Source organism: Hemiscyllium ocellatum, chromosome 4 (assembly GCF_020745735.1).
Source record: "Hemiscyllium ocellatum isolate sHemOce1 chromosome 4, sHemOce1.pat.X.cur, whole genome shotgun sequence".
In the NCBI taxonomy this organism is placed as follows: domain Eukaryota; kingdom Metazoa; phylum Chordata; class Chondrichthyes; order Orectolobiformes; family Hemiscylliidae; genus Hemiscyllium; species Hemiscyllium ocellatum.
The window spans coordinates 99,778,106-99,799,313 of NC_083404.1; the positions used below are offsets into that span (position 1 = coordinate 99,778,106).

Consider the following 21,208-nt stretch of genomic DNA (forward strand, 5'->3'; position numbering starts at 1 on the left):
ATCGTACTAGCCTCCACCACTTCCTCTGGCAGCTGATTGCGTACATGTACCACCCTCTGTGAAAAAGTTGCCCCTTTGGTCTCTTTTGTATCTTTCCTCTCAATCCATGTCCTCTAGTTCTGGACTCCCCCAACCCAGGGAAGAGCCATTTTCTATTTATCTAATCCATCCCTCTTATGATTCTATAAATCTCTGTAAGGTCACCCCTCCAACTCCGAAGCTCTAGGGAAAACCGCCTATTCAACCTCTCCCTATAGCTCAATTCCTCCAGCCTTGGTAACATCCTTGTAAATCTTTTCTGAACCCTTTCAAGTTTCACAATGTCATTCCAATAGGGAGGAGACTGGAATTGAAAGCAATATTCCAACAGTGGCCTAACCAATGACCTCAACATGACCTCCCAACTCCTGTACTCTATAGTCTGACCAATAAAGGAAAGTAAACCAAATGCTGCCTTCACTATCCTAACAATCTATCTACATACTTTCAAGGAGCTATGAACCTGCACGCCAAAGTCTCTTTGTTGAGCAACACTACCTAGGACCTTACCATTTAAGTGTATAAATCCTGCAAGTATTTACTTTCCCAAAATGCAGCAGCTCACATTTATCTAATTTTAAACTCCATCTTTCATTTCTCAGCCCATTGGCCCATCTGATCAAGATCCTGTTGTAATCTGAGGTAACCTCCTTCACTGTCCACTATACCTCCAATTTTGGTGTCATCTGCAAACTTGCTAACTACACCTCTTATACACACATTCAAATCACTTATAAGTGATGAAACGTAGTGGACCCAGCACCGACCCTTGTGGCACTCCACTGGTCACAGGCCTCCAGTTTGAAAGACAACCCTCCACCACCACCCTCTGTCTTCTACCTTTGAGCCAGTTCTGCATCCAAATGGCTAGTTCTCCTGTATTTCATTCGCTCTAACGTTGCTAACCAGTCTCCCATGGGGAACCTTGTCGAATGCCTTACTGAAGTCTACATAGATCACGTCCATTGCTCTGCCCTCTTTGTTACTACTTCAAAAAAACTCAATCATGTTTGTGAGACATGACTTCCCATGCACAAAGCCATGTTGACTATCCCTAATCAGTTCTTGCCTTTCCAAATACATGTACATCCTGTCCCTCAGGACTCCCTCCAACAACTTGCCCACCACCAATGTCAGGTTCATTGGTCTATAGTTCTCTGCTTGTTCTTACCACCCTTCTTAAACAGTGGCACCAGGTCAGTCAACCTCCAGTCTTCCGGCACCTCACCTGTGACTATTGATGATATCTCAGCAAGGGGCCTAGCAATCACTTCCCGAGCTTCCCACAGAGGTCCAGGGTACACCTGATCAGATCCTGGGGATTTATCTACTTCTATGTGTTTCAAGGCATCCATCACTTCCTCTCCTGTAATATGGACACTTTTCAAGATGTCGCCATCTATTTCCCTACATTCTATATCTTCCATGGCCTTTCCACAGTAACAACCGATGCAAAATACTCATTTTAGTATCTTGCCCCATTTCCTGCGGCTTCACACAAAGGCTGCCTTGCTGATCATTGAGGGGCCCTATTCCCTCCCTAGTTATCCTTTTGTCCTTAATGTATTTGTAAAAACCCTTTGGATTCTCCTTAAACTCTATTTGCCAAAACTATCTCATGTGCCCTCCTGATTTCCCTCTTAAGTATATTCCTACTGCCTTTATACTCTAAGGATTCATTCGACATATGCTTCCTTCTCTTTCTTAACCAAACCCTCAATTTCTTTAGTTATCCAGCATTCCCTACACCTACCAGCCTTTCTTTCACCCTGACAGGAATATACTGTCTCTGGACTCTCGTTATCCTTCCTCAGTGTCCATGATCCCACCTATTTTAGTGTCATCTACAAACTTATTAATCATGCCTTGTACATTCTCATCCAAATCAAAAATTAGTTAACAAACAGTAATGGGCCCAGCACCAATCCCTGAGGCACTCCATTAGTCACAGGCCTCCAGTCTGACGAGCATCCTTCTGCTATTATTCTCTGCTTCCTGTCATCAAGCCAGTTTGTATCCAATTTGCCAGCTCGCCATGGATTCCATGTGAGCTCACCTTCCAGAGCAGCCTACATGTGAACCCTGATCAATGACCTTACTGAAATCCATATAGATTGTGAACTAACAACATATAACTCTTAGTTAAAACTCTAACCCACTTAACACTTGCTTCAACAAGGGGTAGGTGATATTTGGAGATTGACACCCGAGAGAAAAAGAAAATCAGTTGGATAGAGACTCCTTCCACGTCCCCTTACCTCTTCTCTGGCAGATATACCATTCTTTTCCTAGTTACAATCAGTTCTGAAGAAGGCCACTGGACCTGAAACATTAACTTGTATTCTCTCAGCAAATGCTGCCAGACCCACTGAGTTTTTCCAGCAATTACTCCTTTTGTTTCTGATATCTTGTATTCACAGTTCTTTGAAGTTCTTTTTTTTATTTGAAGTAGATTCTTACACCATTTCCACAAACACAATAATTGAAAAACCTAGTGATGATTTAGATTGCCAAAGAATTACTTCCTGTTCTTAAAAGGAGTCAATTTTTTTTATGTGCAATTACTAATATTTTATCGTTTTAACACAATACTGATAATCTATTTTTGAAATTTGAGGTTGTAGGAACTGAAATGAGCATTTCTAAAATTCACTTCAGCTTGTATGTTTTCTTTCAATCAGTACTGTTACTTCATATTAGCAAAGGATCAACAAATTACTTTATTCCAATCTTTTACTCTTTGACCTGCAGAGAATTGGCTAATATATCTTGCACTTAAAATGTCCTTTAACATCCAGTATTTTTTAAAAGTATTTTTGAAATAAGTAACTGCAGGGATAGTGCATACATTGATTTTGTTCTTTCAAAATTCCTTGGGTTTAATTACATTTTCCAAGGATTTAGAAGGTTACAAACATAATTCTACAATTTAACAAAGGAGGAAGAGAAAAATCATAGGCCAGTTCACCTAACCTCAGCATTGAAGAAAATTTAAGAGTCAAAGTTTAGGTAGTTGAAAACAGAACACTTTTATGATCAAGCATTGACAACACATACTTTATGTACAGGAAATCATGTTCGACTAATCTATTGGGAATTTTTTAAGGATGTAACATTGAAGATAGGAAAGGGGGAATTCAGTGAATGTTGTGTATTTATATTTTCAAAAAAGAAAATTATTAGTTAAATTGGGACTATAGGATTATCAGTTTATATTATGCCACTCTCCATCCTGACATGGAAATATAGTGCTTTGTCTTCAGTATCATTAGGTCAAATTCCTGGAACTACGTCCCTAATGACATTGTGGCTGTACTTACGCCAAACACCTTTTTCAAAACATAGGGAAATGCAAAAAAAATTACCCAGCCAGTATTCCTCACATCCCATGAGTGAATTAAGAATCGGTTTAAGAAAGAGAATAAGTGGGATTTTTTTTTGAATAGGTAGGAAGAAACTAATGGGATATTGCAAGGAACACCGTTTTATCCTCAGCTAGTTTTCTCTTCTTTATTGATGATTTGTACCAGGGAACTGAGTGTGATACATCAAATGACAGAACAAATTAAAGAGCGGAATGACTGTTTTGTCTCATTTGTATCTGTACATTCAAATTTGGATAAGGTTGTGGTTGATCTTTTCGTAGCCTCAACTTTACTTTTCCATCCACCCTTATACCCTTTCACTCCCTTACAAATCTCGAAACATAAAAAGTTTGGTGGAAATCTGCGCAGTGAGAAGGATGCTGTGAGGCTGCAGAAGCATATGATTAGATTAGATTAGATTACTTAGTGTGGAAACAGGCCCTTTGGCCCAACAAGTCCACACCGACCCGCCGAAGCGCAACCCACCCATACCCCTACATTACCCCTTACCTAACACTACGGGCAATTTAGCATGGCCAATTCACCTGACCCGCACATCTTTGGAGTGTGGGAGGAAACCGGAGCACCCGGAGGAAACCCACGCAGACACGGGGAGAACGTGCAAACTCCACACAGTCAGTCGCCTGAGTCGGGAAATGAACTCGGGTCTCAGGCGCTGTGAGGCAGCAGTGCTAACCACTGTGCCACCGTGCCGCCCAATGATATATTGTGTAAGTGAGTAAGAACATAACAAGTGCAATACAATGAGGAAAGATGTGAAGTTACCCACTTCATTTGGAAAAATAAGAGCAAAATACACTTGAATGGTGAGCATCTAATAAATGTTTGTATTCAAAGGAACATGTGTGTCCTTGCACATGAAACTCAAAGGTAACCTGAATGTATCAGAAGCCTTTGGGGAGGCAAATGAAACTGTATGTGAGCTTTTATCACAAACGTATGAGTAAAGAAGTGTTTCAACTATTATGTAAGGTATTAGTAATGTCACACCAAGAATTCCATGTATGGTTTAATCTTCAAGGAAGAACCTACTTCTCCCTGAGAGAGCAATATATTTTCACTGGACTGATTTCTGTGTTAAAGGGATTATTTTATAAGGGGTGATTATGGAGACTAGGCCTATTTTCTGTAGAGTTGAGACGAATGACATGTGATCTAATTGAAACATACAATTCTTAGGGGGCTTGACAAGGTGGATACTGAAAGCATCCCTTATTAGGAAACCTAAAACATACATTTCAGAAAAAATGTCAACCATTCAGGATTTGAGATGAGAAATGACTCCACTCAAAGGGTTCTAAACTTTGGAATTCTCTACCAATACAGATGCCTAGTTGTTGAGTATAATCAAAAGGAAAGTTTATAGAATTAAGACATTGCCTCTCAGCCAGCCAAGCCTGATCAAACTCTTAGATGATTTGTACCTTCAGTATCCCTTAACGTTTAATGCCAGTGAAAATCAGAAATGTATCAATCTCAACCCACAGCCCTCTGGGAGACCTGGGAGTTCCAAAGATTCACTATCCTCTGAGTAAAAATTAAAAATAAAAGACTTTGGATGTTACCCACACTGGGAGATTTGAGTTATAAGGAGAGGCTGAATAGGCTGGGTTTTCTTTTTGCTGGAACATAGGAGGCTCATAAAATCATGAGGGACATAAGGTGGATAGCCAAGGTCTTCTCCCCAGGATAGCGGGGTCCAAAATTATAGAACATAGATTTAAGGTGAGAGAGGAAAGACTTAAGAGACCTTGAGGGGCACCTTTCTACACAGGGTGGTGTATATGGAATGAGCTTCCAGAAGAAGTGGTAGAGGTAGGTGCCTTTATAACATTTGAAAGACATAGGAAAGGATAGGAAATGTTTGGAGGGATGTGAGCCAAACTGAGGCAAATGGGACTAGTTCAATTAAGGAAACCTTGTCTGTACAGATGAGTTGGTCTGATGGGCCTGTTTCCATGCTATAGGACTCTGACTCTACATCAACTCAGTGACATTTCTGGCAGATTTCTTCAGGATAGTGCCTATGGCCCAGCCATCTTCAGTTGCATTAACAATGACCTTCCCTGTATCATGAGGTCAGAAGTGGGGATGTTCCCTACTTGATAACTGCAAAGAGTCCAATAATTTTTTTAATCTGGCTGGCAAGTTGCAAGTAACATTTGCTCCACAAAAGTATTGGGCAATGGCCATCCCCCACAAAAGACAATTCAACCATTGCCCTTGATATCATTGAACACCTCACTTTAACATTCTGATAGTTACCATTAAACTGGGCTAGTTGTATTCCTTCTGTGGCTACGAGAGCACGTTAGACACTTGGAATCTTGCAGCAAATAATGTGTCTCCTGATTTTCCAAAGTCTGCACGTTATCTATAAGCACAAGTCAGGAATGTGATTGAAAACTCTCCTTTTGTTTGGATGAGTGTAGCTTCAACATTACACGAGAAGCTTGATGCCATTGAGGATAGCTTGATTGACACCACATCCATAACGTCTACTGCCTCAAACACTGATGCTCAGTAGGAGCAGTGTGTACCATCTGCAAGATGCACTGCAGAAATTCAACACCTTTTGAACTCTCAACTGCTAAATCAAGAAGGACAAGTGTAGCAGATACATGGGAATACCACCACCTATAAGTTGCCTTCTAAACCACTCTGCATCCAGACTTAAAAATATGTCGTTGTTCCTTCAGTGTCATTAAGTCAAAATCTTAGAAATCCCCCCTAAAGATATTGTGGGTCTACTAATATCAAATGTACTGTGACAGCTCAAGAAGGCAGCTCACCATCACCTTTTCAATGCTAATTGAACTTGCATCAGATCTCTACCATTGGAGCAAACCCTCTAGATCTTGATTTTTTTATTAGCCTTAATCTTTATTATTTTATGTAACTGTACCTTTGTTCATGTGTTGGGACTGTCACTAGCAACGCCTAAATTTGGTGCCCAAGGAGAGATGGCAAAGGTGGTAGGGTAGCACTGTTAATTAGAGAAGAAACGAGGACAGTTGTGAGAGACTTATCTCCGCTCGAACTACGTGGAGTCCATTTGGGCGGAGGCTTTAAAAAAAGCAAGGGAAAGAAATTATTGGTCGGAGTATTGTATAGACGCCTAAACAGTTGCTAATCTGTAGGAAAGGCTATAAAGCAACAAATAATAGGAGCATCTAAAAAGAATAGAACACTAATTATGGGAGCTTAGGGTGCACCCCTCTGTAAAACTCAAGGGAAGTGTGGGAAGAGAGAGGGCGTTAGGTCAATCATTTGGAGATGGTGCCTGTTTAATCACGTCTTTGATGTGATGTTTCTATTGGGACCTTGAGATCTCCATCTGATTTTCGGATAATCAAGGTTCCTCTATACTATGCAGTTTTGGACCCCCTTATTTAAGAAAATATTATTTCAACGGAGGCATTTTGGGGAAGGTTTTCTCTCTGATGATCTGCAGGAAGGAGGGATTGTTTTATGAGCAAATATTAAACCGGTTGGGATGGACTCTGCAAGATGATGGTGATTCTGTAGAACTGTTGTGGGAGCTCTGCCTAACAGCCAAGGCATACTGGTGCTTTTTGCCATACCTGGTGTGGTTGAATTATTTGTTTAAAACCTTACAGAACACCTATTTGTTAATTTTAAGGAGTGGGAAGGATGCCAAAGGGAAAAGGAGTGAGCAAACAGCAGCAGGGAGGACACTCCCCTGCAGCACCAGGCATACCAGAGACCACAGCAGCAGCAGTAGCCTCTCCTGAACCACCCCGGGGATCTGACAGACTCACAGGAATTGGCTGCAGCAATAGACAGACTTGGGGACTGCGACTGAGGAGATCAGTAGGGAGATTCGTGCCCAGGTCCAACCTATCACGTCCATGCTACAGAAGCATGAGCAGGAGATCCAGAGCCTCTGGGAGCGGCTGGAGGAGGTGGAGGGCTGAGCTAAGATTTCGAAAGTTGCGATGGAGTCCTCATCCAGTCGGATCCAGGTGCTGGAGCGAGAGCTGCGAGCCTTGCAAGACCATATCGACAACCTTGAAAATAGAGGTTGGAGGATAAATCTCCAAATTGTCGGGCTCCCTGAAGGTGAGCAGCCAGTCAGCTTCTTTGAAAACTGGCTGCTGAAGTTTTTGGGCCTTCACATCGAGTCCAGCAGGCTGCGGCTTGGAAGGGCTTAGGTCAGGGCTGTTGTAATGCCCCTGCCCGGTCCTAGTGCCCTTCGACTCGTTTAAGGACAAGAAAAAAGTCATAGAAGCCTCCAGTTATTGGGAAATGATCCACAAGCACTGCTGTACAAGGGGTCAAAAATCATGTTTTTCAGGATTTCTCAGCAGTTTTAATTCTAAAGAGGCATCCAGTACTCCATGAGATACCCCACAGTGCTCCCTTTCAGCCATGAGGACTCAGTTTGTACATTTGACTCAGTGAATAAAGCTAAAAACTTTGTAGACACTTTAAAATAGACTGACTGGCCTGAAGAATACGGTTAATGTTCATCCTCTTTTCCTTCTTTCCCCATGTTTTCCCTTCCTTCCTTTTAATTCCTTTCTTTCTCTCTAATAGTTTCTTTTTTGGAAAAGAGAAATAAAACTTGGAATAAGTTCCTTTTTCCTATATAACTGGATTTTAGAATGGAAAATTTTGTAGATGTTCTTAGTTGTCTCCCCCTTTTTTTATTTGAAGCCAGGGATGGGTGGAGTACTCATTATGACTATCTTTTCTTCTGTTGATTTAAGGATCATCTTTTTTTTCTGGCCTAAGGCTGGGACACAGTCCGGGTTTGAAGGAGCTCTGAAGGAGGGGATGGGTAGGATGAGTGCCCCCCTATGGGCAGGGTGACGAGCCTTCCAGTCATTTAGAGTTGGTTTTCTTGGGTTTTTTTGGTAGTAATAGTTGTTTGTAATTATAATAGAGTAGTTTTTGTACACGTAATTCTTCGACACTTGAGTCTTTATTGTGCTTGGCGCTTTGTAAGCAGGGTTCAAGGGTCTCTGAGAGGCGACATGGCTAAGTATCTTATTAAATGGTGCTCCTGGAACATCAAGGGAAGTCATTCCTTTTAACAGGCGAAAGAAGTGCTTTCTAGCCTTAAGAGGGAAAGGGTTGATATCGTTTTGTTGCAGGAAATCCATCTTGATGATGTCGAACACCTGAAGTTACAACAGGGGGCTTATGACCAGGTATTCTTTTCACCTTTTACTACTAAAAATAGGGGCGTGGCAGTACTTATCCAGAATAATCTCCGTTCAAATTATTAGAGCAGGTGGAAAATGAGCAGAGATGGTTTGTGACATTTAAAGCCCTGATACCTGGAGAGGAATATGGTATTTTAAATGTATACTGTCCTCTGAAGAATCTCCTCAAATTTTTGATTATTGCTTTCTCTAAGCTTTGGAACATGGCACATTATAATGGGGGGGGGGGGGGGGGGGGAATTTTAATTGTCTCTTGGATTCAACAGTGGATAGGAGGCCTAGTGGGCCCCCAATTATTTCTTCGCAGGCCAAGCAGGTGGCTGACTCATGCAAGGAATTGGGGCTGGTGGATATTTGGAGATGTCTTCACCCTACTGGCAGGGATTTCACCTTTTCTTCAAAACCACATAAATGTCACACGAGAATTGATCTCTTCCTGGCTCCCTCGGCCCTTCTGGATTCAATTATGGGTTGTAAAATTGGGAAGATAGCTTGATCACGTGGCAGTATATTGAGAAGTCACGGCCAAGAATGAGGGGCGAGGTTTGAGGCACTAGCGTTTGGACCCTTTTTCTCCTTAAGGATTTCAAATTTGTGGAATACTTTTTGAAGGAGTTTCAGGAATTCTTGACTATTAACTCAGGCACGGCTGGTAGTCCATCTATGCTATAGGAGACTGCTAAGGCCTTCGCTAGGGGATTGCCTGTTTCCTATTCGGCTAGCTGGAACCGAGAGGAGGAGGAACAGCCACGTCTACTTGAGATGCAGTTGAAAGCCACCGAGGCGGTGCATTTTGCGCGACCTTTAGTGACAAAGCTACAATGGATCACAGCCCTCCAGGCTGCCTCGAATTCAATACTGACACAAAACGCAAAGAAAGAACTTTGTTTTTACTAGACAAAGGCTGTTCAAGTATGGCGATAGGCCAGGGAAGCATGCATCCAATCCATTACTGCAATCAGAGACACCACCGGTGTCTTTGCATATGATGTTAAGAAGATTAATGAGGCTTTTCTGAGTTTTTACTCTGAATTTTATCGGTCCGAGGGTTGCAAGGACAGGAGGGCTAAAATGGAGGCTTTTATTAAGAACCTGGACCTCCTAGGGGTAACCTTGGAACAGGCCTCTTTCTTTAATGCCCGCTTGACAGTTCAGGAAATACAGGAGGCAGCTAGGCAACTTCAGAGTGAGAAAGCGCCTGGTCCTGATGATGGTCTTCTGGGTGAGTTTTATAAGGAGTTTATAGGGATTCTGTCAGGGCCGATGTTGGAGATGTACAATCACTCTAGATACATGAATGCATTCCACCATTTTTGAGAGAAGCTAATATTTCCTTTCTTAAGAAGGGGAAGGTTCCTGAGGATTGTGCCTCATACAGGCCCATCTCTCTCTTAAATTCAGATATCAAGATTCTGTCTAAGATCCTGGCGCTGAGATTGGAAAAGGTGTTGCCCTATATTGTTAAAGAGGTTCAGATAGGCCTTATAAGGGGCCTTAGGTCCTCTAATAATATTAGAAGGTTTGTTGAATATGGTCAAAGTTTGTCAACAGTGATCGATTTGGGGTTGGTGATTTCTTTAAATGCAGAGAAAGCATTTGACTGGGTGGAATGGCCGTATCTTTTTTATGTCTTAGAACAGTTTGGGTTGGGTGTGGGTTTTACTAGGTGGGTGGAGGTTTTATATTGCCACCCTCTGGCTGCGGTCATCACCAACGGGGTGAAGTCTGGGAATCTTCGCATTGATGGGGTAGTTGTCAAGGCTGCCTCCTCTCACCATTGATGTTTATGTTGGTGATAGAGCTGTGGGCAAAGGCTATTGGTCAGAACGTCCACATGTCCATTCCGGAAGTGGGATAGAGGGCACACAAGATTACACTGTATGCAGATGATGTCCTTCTGTTTTTATCAAATCCAATGACCTCCGTACCCCATTTGATACAATGTATCAATTCATTTGGGGCTATTTAAGGATATAAGATTAACTTTTCAAAATTGGAGGCTATGCCTTTGGGGAACCTCGAGAATGTGCCAGAAGTTGAAGGTGGCCCTAAGTTGCCTTTTAAGTGGTCACCGGCAAGGTTCCGATACCTCGGCATTTTTATTACCCCCAAGTTTGATCTGTTATTTCGGACTAACTTTGCTCACTTGCTCGACACATTAAGCGGGTTCTCCAGCGATGGGAGGCTCTTCCAATTTCATGGCAGGGCTGAATATCTCTCATTAAGATGAATGTTCTTCCTCGCTTGCTTTATCCCATGCGTATGCTCCCTATAATGTTTCACAGGTCAACGCTATGGAAGCTTATCCGATGGTTTGGTTCCTTTGTCTAGCATCGTGGGCGGCCCCTCATCAAACTTACTAAATTGCAGTTGCCTCATGGAGGGGGAGGAGTTGATTTCCCAGACATCAGGAGGTATCATTTGAGTTCCCTGCTATCCTTTGTCTGCAATTGGGTAGGTAACGATCCGAACTCAATATGGCTGGATATCGAGGCCTCCCAGGCAAAGTGCCCTCTTGTTAATCTGTTCATGGATAAGATGAGGACAGTTATGGACTATTGCCGGAACTCTATTATCATTAGTACAGTCAAGGCATGGAGGGCAATACATCAGAGTGAGGGTTGCTTATCCAAGACTTCGCCACTTACGGCTATAGTTGGCATGCCAGGGTTCTGACCAGGGATGATAGACTCAGGGTTCAAACTATGGGCTGCGGGAGGAGTTTCTACTTTGGGAGACTTGTTTTGAGGGAGAAGTTGTGATGTCTTTTGAGCAACTGAACCTCAAATACAGGTTGCAGAGATATTTACCTTTTTTTCTGCAGGTTAGGGATTTCCTCCAGAAGAAGACTATGCTTCTCACTGATATTTGTTATTGATTGCATTTTTTGATAATTTTGTGTTTGTAAAGTAAAAAAATTGCTAATAAATATATTTATTTTTAAAAGACAGGCTGGGATTCATTGGAATTTAAAAATGAGAGGTGACCTCATTGACACATATAGGATTCTTAAGGGGCTTGACAGAGTAAATGCTGAAATGATGTTTCTCCCTCATGGGAGAGTGTGTAACCAGAGGACATTAGTCTTAAATTAGCAACCCTTCATTCTGAGACTAAGATGAGTTTCTTTTCTCAGAGGGTTGTAAATCTTTGGAATATCATGGCCCAGAGAGCTGTAGGGGAAAAGTCCTTGTGTATATTTTAGGCTGAGATAGATTCTTGATCAATAGGGGAATTGAGGGTAATGGGGAAAGGGCAGGAAAGTGAATATGAGGAATGTCAGATTAGCTGTGAACTAATTGAATGGTGGAGCAGGCTTGAGGTACGAAAAAGCCTAAGTATGTTCCTATTTCTTTTGGTCTTATGGCCCATTCCTAATTGCCCTGCAGAGGGTGGTGGTGAGCATTCGTTTGAACTTGTGTAGACCATCTGATGTAAGTTAAGCCACTATTGTTACAAAGTGATATACGCATTTGGGGGCAGATCAGGTGACTTTCCCATTGCTTCTCAGATTGCTACGAAAGTTAATTGAATCAAAGCACTCAAAATCTCTGATTTTTTTTCCTGTTTGTTGGAGTCAAGTTAATGAAAAACACTGACCAAGTTCCTTAAGAACTGCTATTTATTATAAATAGATTCTGACCACAACTAAACAGCTGTGAACTGTCAACGTACAGCTTTCTCGTTAAAATGTTTAACCCTTTTCTAAAACTTGGAATACAAGACAGACAAAATAACGTTGATTTTTATGGATGAATATAAAAAAAATGGGGCAGATGTTTTAATCACACCAGTCTGCAGGGTTAGTTGAGATGTGCCTTTTGCTTGCCAGAATTCTTTGTTCTTCAGTGTCCTTTCTCTAGGTTGTTTCACTCCTTTGTAGGAGACACCGGGCAATTGATACATTAACTACATTGTCTCTTAGTTTTTGTTTAAAAGTAACAGCTTGCAGCAACTAATGGGAGAAAATAAACTGCTTTGGGCATATTTATTGCAGAGATATAGATACACAAGCTGTCTTTTCAGCAGGCTGAAGGCTTCTGTTTGTGTCTTTCATACCTTGCGCTGTTCACCTACCCAGTAACCAATTTGAGTTCTTATCAGGCTGATGATCATTGGCATCCATGTTCTTTTGCACAAACCAATCTGTTTTGAAAAGTGTGGTACTAGAAAAGCAGAGCAGGTTAGTCAACATCCGAGGAGCGGGAGAGTTGACGTTGTTGCCAGCTAAATTTCAGTCTGTCCAAAATTTTCGCCCTACTGCTTGAATAAAGCAGCATTGTAAACACCACAGACAATGAGTTCAGTAACTTGTTTTTAAAAGTGCAGCAATTCCTTCCACAATATTTAGCCATAATTTTTAGTTTTAAGTAATCCTTTTTCCTTTTTAGTCCACAACCAAAAATTTAGTAAGTAGTGAACTGTTCTTTATAGAAATAAGATCCAGAATTTTGACATAGTTATAGTAAAGGAATGGTGATATGGTCCCAATCCAATTGGTGTGTGGCTCTGAGAATGGCGAAGGCCTTGCATGTGATGATGCTCCCACATAATCTGCTGCCATTGTCCTTTTAGCTGATAGAGGTCACAGGTTTGGAGGATGCTGTCTAAGAAGTCTTGGTAAACTGCTGCAGAATATCTTGTAGATGGAAAACACTGCTGCTTCTGTACAGACTGCTTTGACTTTGATGTATTGAGGTTCTTAGTGGTGCTGGAGCTGCATGTGATGCTAGTTCTGGCAAATGAAGAGTATTTCATCACATTCATGACTTGAGGAATTGGTAGTTGAAATGATTGGTGGAGGAATTCAGTGTCATTCAGATCTTCATGATTTTTATTTTTATCACTTTTTTGGTTTGGAACTGTGACTGAGAGCCAAAGGTGATCTTTGGACTGGGAGCAGCAGCCCGTGTGTTTTTTTAGAAATAGAACAAACTGATGTATGTTTAAGGTCAAACCTGGAAATTAATTACAGGTGACTGCTTTCAAAGTACTTGATAGACATTTCAACACTGGAGAGGCATTATGGTCAAATAGATGGCAGATGGTTGAATATTAGTGGGCCTCAGACAGGTTGGCGCCAAGAGATATGGAGGGGGGGAACAAAAGGAAACCAAAATTTGCACTGCTTTTGAACTGGTTTGATTTTTATTAGAAGAATTGTGGCTGCCAGAGCTATAGGAAGGAGATCTGATCAAGATCTTAATTCAGTTTCTGAAACCTATTGTTTCCTAATTATTCTTTCATTATCAACTTGAAGTTTGGAGAATAGAATTTCAGTTCAGCTGTTCAAGATCCTGATGCAGTTTCTGAAATCTTCCTCACTATCCACAATATCGCCTATTTTAGTATCATCTGCACACTTACTAATCGTGCCTTGTACTTTCTCATCTAAATCATTGATTAAAAATAACAAGCAGCAATGGGCCCAGCACCGACTCCTGAGGCACTCCATTAGTCACAGGCCTCCATTAGTCCAGCCAGCATTCTTCCATTATTATCTTCTTCCTACTATCAAGCCAATTTTGTATCCAGTTTGCTAGCTTGCCCTGAATTCCATTGTCATCTAACCTTCCAGAACATCCTACCATGTGGAAGCTTATCAAAGGCCTTTCTGAAATCCATATAGACTACATCAACCACCCTTTTTTTTTATCAACTTTCCTGGTAACTTCATCAAAGAACAAATTTGTGACCCATGACCTCCCATTCACAAAACCATGCTGACTAATCCTATTCAAACCCAGTCTTTCCAAATGTACGTATATCTTCTCCCTCAGAATGTTAGGCATACTGGTTGATAGTTCCCAGGTTTTTGTTTTGCAGCCCTTCTTGAAGGGCACAACATTCACAACTCTCCAGTCTTCCGTGATGTCACCCATAGCTAACGATGATGTAGATATGTCAGCCAGACCCCCTGCAATTTCTTCTTGGTCCGGACCAGATATACCCAAGATCCCTGCAGGAGGTTAGAGAAATTTATCCACTTTCATGCATTCTAATACATCCAATGCTTTCTCCACTGTGATATGGGCTGTCCCGAAGGTATTACCACTAACTTCCCAAGTCTTATCTTTCTCCATGGTAAACACAGAAGAAATATTCATTGAGGTCCTCGCCCATTTCCTGCAATTCCACAAATACATGTCTACTTTGGTGCTTGGGTTCTATTCTCTTTCTAGTTATTCTTCTTTTAACATATTTATTTAAAGAATCTCTTTGGATTCACCCTAATCTTCGCAGTCAAAGCAATCTCGTGCCTCCTTTTCGCCATCCTGATTTTCTTCAGTAAACTGCTGTTTATCCTATATACCTCCAGGGATTGCTTTGATCTCAGCAGCCTGTATCTGAGCAGTGTCTCCCTTTTTTTTCTGGTCAAAACCTTAATATCTCTTGTCATCCAGGGTTCCCTACTTCTGCCAATGTTGCCCTTCACCCTCACAGGAACATGTAGACCTTGAACTCTAACTATCACACTTTTAAATACCTCCCACATGCTGGGGGTCCCTTTGTCTGCAAGCAACTACACCAGTCAACTCCTGCCAGCTCCTGTCTAATTCTATCAGAATTCATCTTGCCCTAATTCAGAATTTCAATCTGTGGGCCGGTTTTGTTCTTCTCCAAAACTATTTTAAAAATAATAGAATTATGGTCACTGGTCCCAGAGTTCTACCCGACTGGCACCTCAGTCACCTGCCCTGCCCTATTTCCCAAAAGTAGGTCGAATTTTGCCCCTTCCCGAGTAGGACCCTCTATATACTGCTTAAGGAAACTTTCCTGAACACACTTAACAAATTCCACCCCATCTAAGCCCTTAACACTATGACCATTCCAGTCTATGTTGATAAAAGTGGTTAGCACTGCTGCCGCTCAGCACCAGGGTCACGAGTTTGACTCCAATTTGGGCGACTGTGTGGAGTTTGCACGTTCTCCCTGTGTCTGCGTGGGTTTCCTGGGAGTTCTCATGTTTTGTCTCACAATCCAAAGATATGCAAGTTAAGTGAATTGGCCATGCTAAATTGCCCATGCTAAATTGTCCATAGTGTTCAGGGATGTGTAGGTTAGGTGCATTAGTCAGGGGTAACTGTAGGATAATAGGGTAGGGAATCGGTCAGTATGGACTTATTGGGCTGAAGGACTTGTTTCCTCACTTTAGAGAATCCCAGAATCTTTATCTGCACTGGTCAAAAAACGTAGCAGCATTCTCATTTGAAATGTTTGCAAATCAGCTATTGAAATATGTTCATGTTGTGGAGTCATTTAACTTTAGCCTTGTGACATGATTTCATGGACTGGATGAATAATTTTGTTTTTCCACTTTATCCTTGTTGAGAGCTGTGAGTATTCTTTTTGGCTGTAGTAGCATTCAACCTTAATACAATAATTATGTTATTCCATTACTTGATTCTGCTGCTAGATGGAGCTCTGACATTACTTTGTTGACCATATCTTTCGACCCTTCAATATACTGTGAAATTTTAGGAAGTTTGATTTTCTGACACCAGCTTTAGTTTTGTACAAAAAATTGATAACAATGTGACCATATGATGGGAAATGTCTGGGAGTACCCAGTGGATCAGGGACTTTATTATTATTGGATTGTTTGCATCAGATCCTAATTTCTAATATGGGAGTATTTCTCATGATGTGATCTGGAGGTCTGAATTGAGGCTTGTTTAATTCAAGAAATTAAGATTGGTCTACTCCCTTCAATATATTTTCTGAACAGAACCTAGGCAGCATTTGCCAGGCCAGTATTTACTGTCCATGCCCAAATGTTGTGGTGACTGTGGTTGTGAGCTGCCTTCATGAACGACTACAGTCCTTTGAGTGTAGAAATTTTCACAACACTGCTGTTCTGAAGGAAGTTCCAGGATTTTTCCCGGTGATAGTAAAAGTACAGTGATGTAGTTCAAAGGCAGGATGGGGAGTGGCTTAGAGAAGAGCTTGCAGGTGGTCCTTTTCCCATGCATTTGATGCCCCTGACCTTCTAATTTAAAGAGGTTGCAGTTTTGGAAGGTGCTGCTGGAGGAACCTTGGTCAATTTCAGCAGTGTGTCTTGAACATGGTTCACACCCTGTCACTACTATGACTGTGGAAAGGATTGAATAGTTAAGTTGGTGGATGGGGTATCAATTAAGTGAGCAGTTTTGTCTGGGATAGTGTTGTCTTTCTTGAGTATTGTTGAAGCTGCACACTTCCAAGAAAGCAGAGAGCATATTGATAGTGATAGTGATAGATTCAATAATGCCAAAGCCCTTAAATGTCAAGGTGCAATAGTTAGTTAGATCTCTGGTTTGAGATGGCCATTGCCTGGCATTTGTGAGCTGTGAATGGTACTTTCTACTTATCAGCCCAAGCCTGGATATTGTGCAGATCTTGCTGCGTATCAGTTCAAGTGCTTTGCTTTAATATTTTAGAATTGATTGAATATTATTGAACCTTGTAAAACATCTTTGAACAAACCCATTTCTGACCTTACAACGGACAGAATTCATTGATGGAGTAGCTGAAGAAGGTAGAGCCGAGGCCACGATCTTGGGGAACAACTGCAGTGTTGTCTTTTGACTGAAATGAGCAGATACTGCTTTGATGTCAAATGCAGTTACGCTCGCCTCACCTCTGGAGTTAAGCTTTTCTATTCATGTGCACCAAGATTGTAATGAGGCCAGGAACTTAGGATCCAACCTGAATGTAAGGGAACAGGGTATTCCTTTGTACATACACTTGCGATGCATCCTAGAATTTAAAAGATGTAGGTGCAGAGGTACTAATTATAATCTTCCAGAAATCCTTAAATTCTGGAAAGATCTAAGAGGATTAGAAAATTGCCAATATCAGACATTTATTTAAGAAGAGGAGGAGTCAAAAAATGTAACTATAGGCCAGTTATCTTAACATCCATCATTGGAAACACGTTGTACAGTCACCATTAGGACAGCTTTTTTTATTCTAGAATTTTAAAATTTGAATTCAAATTTCACTATCCACCATAGTGGAATTTGAACCAATATTTCCAGAACATTAGATTAAGGTTCTGGATTACTGTTCCCTTATGCTTGCTATTTTGAACAATGGTCATCTTTTAGTGCTGAACTGATGAGAACCTTTATTAACAGGATTATGAGACAGTCATGATCTAATTGTTTAGGGGAGCAAATTCAATAGGTTGATTAACCTCCATCTGCTCCTAAATCTGTGATCTTGATAGCACTATTGACAAACTCCTACATCACTTTGGTGGGTAGTGTGATCATTGGCCATGTCAGGTTGTCCAATCCATAAGTGGCAGGACCATATCTTGACAATTTTCCATGTTGTTGGGTAGATGTTATTATTTCTAGATCAAAGGTTTTCAATACTGTTGCCAGAAATAGAGCCTTCACAGTATTTAGTGCCTTCAGCCATTTCTTTATATCACATGGAGTGGTTGAAGATTGGTATCTGTGATGCTGAGGAAATTCTGGAGGATACTGAGATGGATCACCCTCTCAGCCTTTCTAGATGAAGATGGATGCAAATGTTTCAGCCTAATCTTTTGTACTGATGAGCTGGGTTCTCCATTGTTTAGGGTGAGGATATTGTTGGAAACTCTTGTTATGTTTAATTGTCCACCAATATTAACTTAATGTGGAGTTTCCTTGCTAAACCCCACTTTTTAAAAAAAAATTAAGATCCTTCTTATACATTTGAATAAGTTTTTGACTCTAATGTTTCATTTGGCTGTGTCCTTTTTTTTCCCCTAGTATTTCCATGAAGTGCTATTTAATGGTGTTCAATGTTAAAGCTGCACATAAAATCATAGACTGTAATTTATATTTATAATAGCTGTTTGTATGGGTTATTGTCAGTTAAGCTCAGTGTAGAAAAGAAAAGCTGAGTTCCTTTTACCTTTTTTAGAAATTGTAGCTGTACCTACCAACTTTAATTTTGTGCTTAATTTACGTACAGTCACGTGGTTTGGTGGTAAACATAAATAATCTCTTACTATTGTCAACTTGCATAATATTTAATATTTTTATTTTCTCAGGAAGACCTCAAGGTTGCTTCAGGTGCTATAAGACGTGAATCAAAGCAAATTGCCCATGTGGAGAGAATGCGCCAGAGGAATCCTTCTGACCGACAAATTGTTGTATCCTTAATGTATAGTGGTTATATTTTTGTGCCTGAAAAAACACTACATGAGCGATGCAGTGTGACTAGAGCGATATGGATAAATTAAGTAATTTGTGGTTATTTGGGCTTTGAAAGCATAACTTTGTCTCCTTACACTGGGTCCTGACAGTAAACTTTACCAATATAAAAGGCATATTTCACCCTGTCTGAATACATTGAATGCTTGCAATAAAGATGATTATGATTGATTGCTGTTTAGGACCTGCCACATTGTGTTTGCTTTCTAAAGAGTTTAAAATATTTCTTGGTTAAAATAATTATCATGTAACCATTTCATGATTCTATCACAGAGGTCATTCATTCTATTAAGTACAGCATCTTGCAAGTTCTATTTAACTCATTCAGTTCCTTTTCCCCTTTCCATGTCATCCTGAAATTTTTGTTCAGTTTAGCTGCTTATTGAATTTTCTCCTGCATGCAACAGTTGAATATAGCTATGCTACATTCTCGAGCAATGTATTCCAGATCTTAACTACACACTGCATGTTTTTCCATTCTGTTGGTTTTATTTGATAAACTATGTTGGTCTATAGCCTCTGTTTTTTTTGTCCTTCTGTTAATCAACAATTTCTCTCTATCAGCTTTTTAGCAATGCATCACCATTTTGAACATCTTTATCGAAGCTTTCAATCTTCTCTGGCTTCTGTTTCTCCAATTGAATCCCAAGAAGTAGCCTCTCCTGTCTCTCATTGCAGGAAGCAATTTTGTGAAGCCTTTAGAAAGGGTGCAGAAAGACTTTATTTCTTTCCTTAAGTATGGTGCCCAGTATTGGACTTGGTTGGGGGGTGGGGAGGAGGAAATACATCAGTTGAAACCTAACTAATGTCAAGTAAACGTTTATCATAATTCCTTTGTTTTTGTTCTGTCTGTCAGTGTATAAAGCCCCATTCTTCAATTTTCATTATAAAGTTTCTTGCCAGTCTTCCATTTCAATTTGGTCTGATGTCAACCAGTGTCATTGACCCTCATCCAATAAAGCAAGTTATGTAAGAAATTTAGGGAAGAGATGATTTGATTAGAACATACAAAATCTGAGAGATTAAAAATATGGATGCTGGAAATCTGAAATAAAAACTGAAAATACTGGAAAAATTCACTAGAGTTGGAAACAGTTAAGGAAGGGAAAAGTCAGAAATGGACTGTATGTAAATAAGACAATGATAGAAATCAATTTCCTCCAGGTGCTCTGGTTTCCTCCCACAATCCAAAGATGCGCAGGTCAGGTTAGTTGGCCGTGATAAATTATCTATAGTGTTAGGTGCATTAGTCAGGGGTAAATATAGGATAGGAGAATGGGTCTGAGTGGGTTACTCTCCTGCAGTTGCTTCGTGATTGTACCCTTCATGGGTGACCCTGAGACTCTGCATCTATGTCAAGCTGTTCAAACCGAGGACATCTTGTATTCTCCTACAGGGAATTCTCATGGCTGTCACTAACTCTAACAAATAACTACCTTTCTTTCGAGACCCCACCTGTGTGTCCATTTTTGTATTGTGAAACGTGTAGCTAGTATGGTAGTGTTTATTGAGAATGCACAGTTTCCTTTTGAGGATGGCTTGGCCATCTACTATTCCAGCAGATTGGGAAAGTTTGAAAAAGAGCAGAAACAAAATTGACAATACAAAGCTAGTACATAACATAAGAAGGGGTAGTTGGAGCTTCTTTAAACATATAAAAAGGAAGAGAGAAGCCAAGGTGAACATAGGCCCTCTAGAAAATGGGACTGGTTAATAAGAATGGGGCACCAGTAAATGGCAGAAGAATTGAATAAGTACTTCATCGATCTTAATGGTAGAAGGTACTAATGGTATTCCAAAAATGTAACATCGAAGGGACACATTATGGGGATGAAATAAATGTAATAGCTATCGCTCTAGAGAAAAAATATTAGGGCTACTAATGTGGCTGAATGCTGATAAATCACCTAGACCTGATGGATTCCATCGCAGGATGTTAATAGTACTGAGAGACAGTGAATGCACTAATAGTAACCTTCTCAGAATCCTGAGATTCTGGGAAAATAATTGATAGTTGGAAAAGGATTGCAGACAGATAACTATACAGCAGATAGCTCAACATCTGTTATTGGGAATATGTTAGTCAGTAATGTTAAAGGATGTCGGGTGTTATGGGAATATGTAAACTTATTAGACTACTTTGAGGAGGTAACAAGCAGGCTAGATAAAGGTGGATGAAATATGTTAGGTTCTTTAAAAGGTGTTTCATAAAGTACTACAGAAGGCTACTTAGTAAGATAGGAACCTATAGTATTGTGTTAATATATTAGCATGGATAGAGGATTGGCTGTTAGAAGACAGAATTGGGATAAGGGGAGCATTTTCAGAATGGCAATCTTTGGTAGTAGTGTGCTACAGGGATCAGTGCTGGGGTTGACAAAAGAAGGTTGAGAAAAAA

General features: G+C 40.6%; 2 protein-coding genes across 3 annotated transcripts in view; one reads left to right on the plus strand and one right to left on the minus strand.

The window, feature by feature from the left end:
- The window catches only part of LOC132815021 (RNA-binding protein 12-like), a 129,019-nt gene that overhangs the window by 42,727 nt on the left and 65,084 nt on the right, over positions 1-21,208 (minus strand). The window lies entirely within an intron of this gene.
- The window catches only part of cibar1 (CBY1 interacting BAR domain containing 1), a 66,635-nt gene that overhangs the window by 9,140 nt on the left and 36,287 nt on the right, over positions 1-21,208 (plus strand). The window contains exon 4 of the mRNA XM_060824422.1: positions 18,648-18,749. Within this exon, the coding sequence (XP_060680405.1) occupies positions 18,648-18,749 (102 nt within the window). The remainder of the gene's footprint in view (positions 1-18,647; positions 18,750-21,208) is intronic.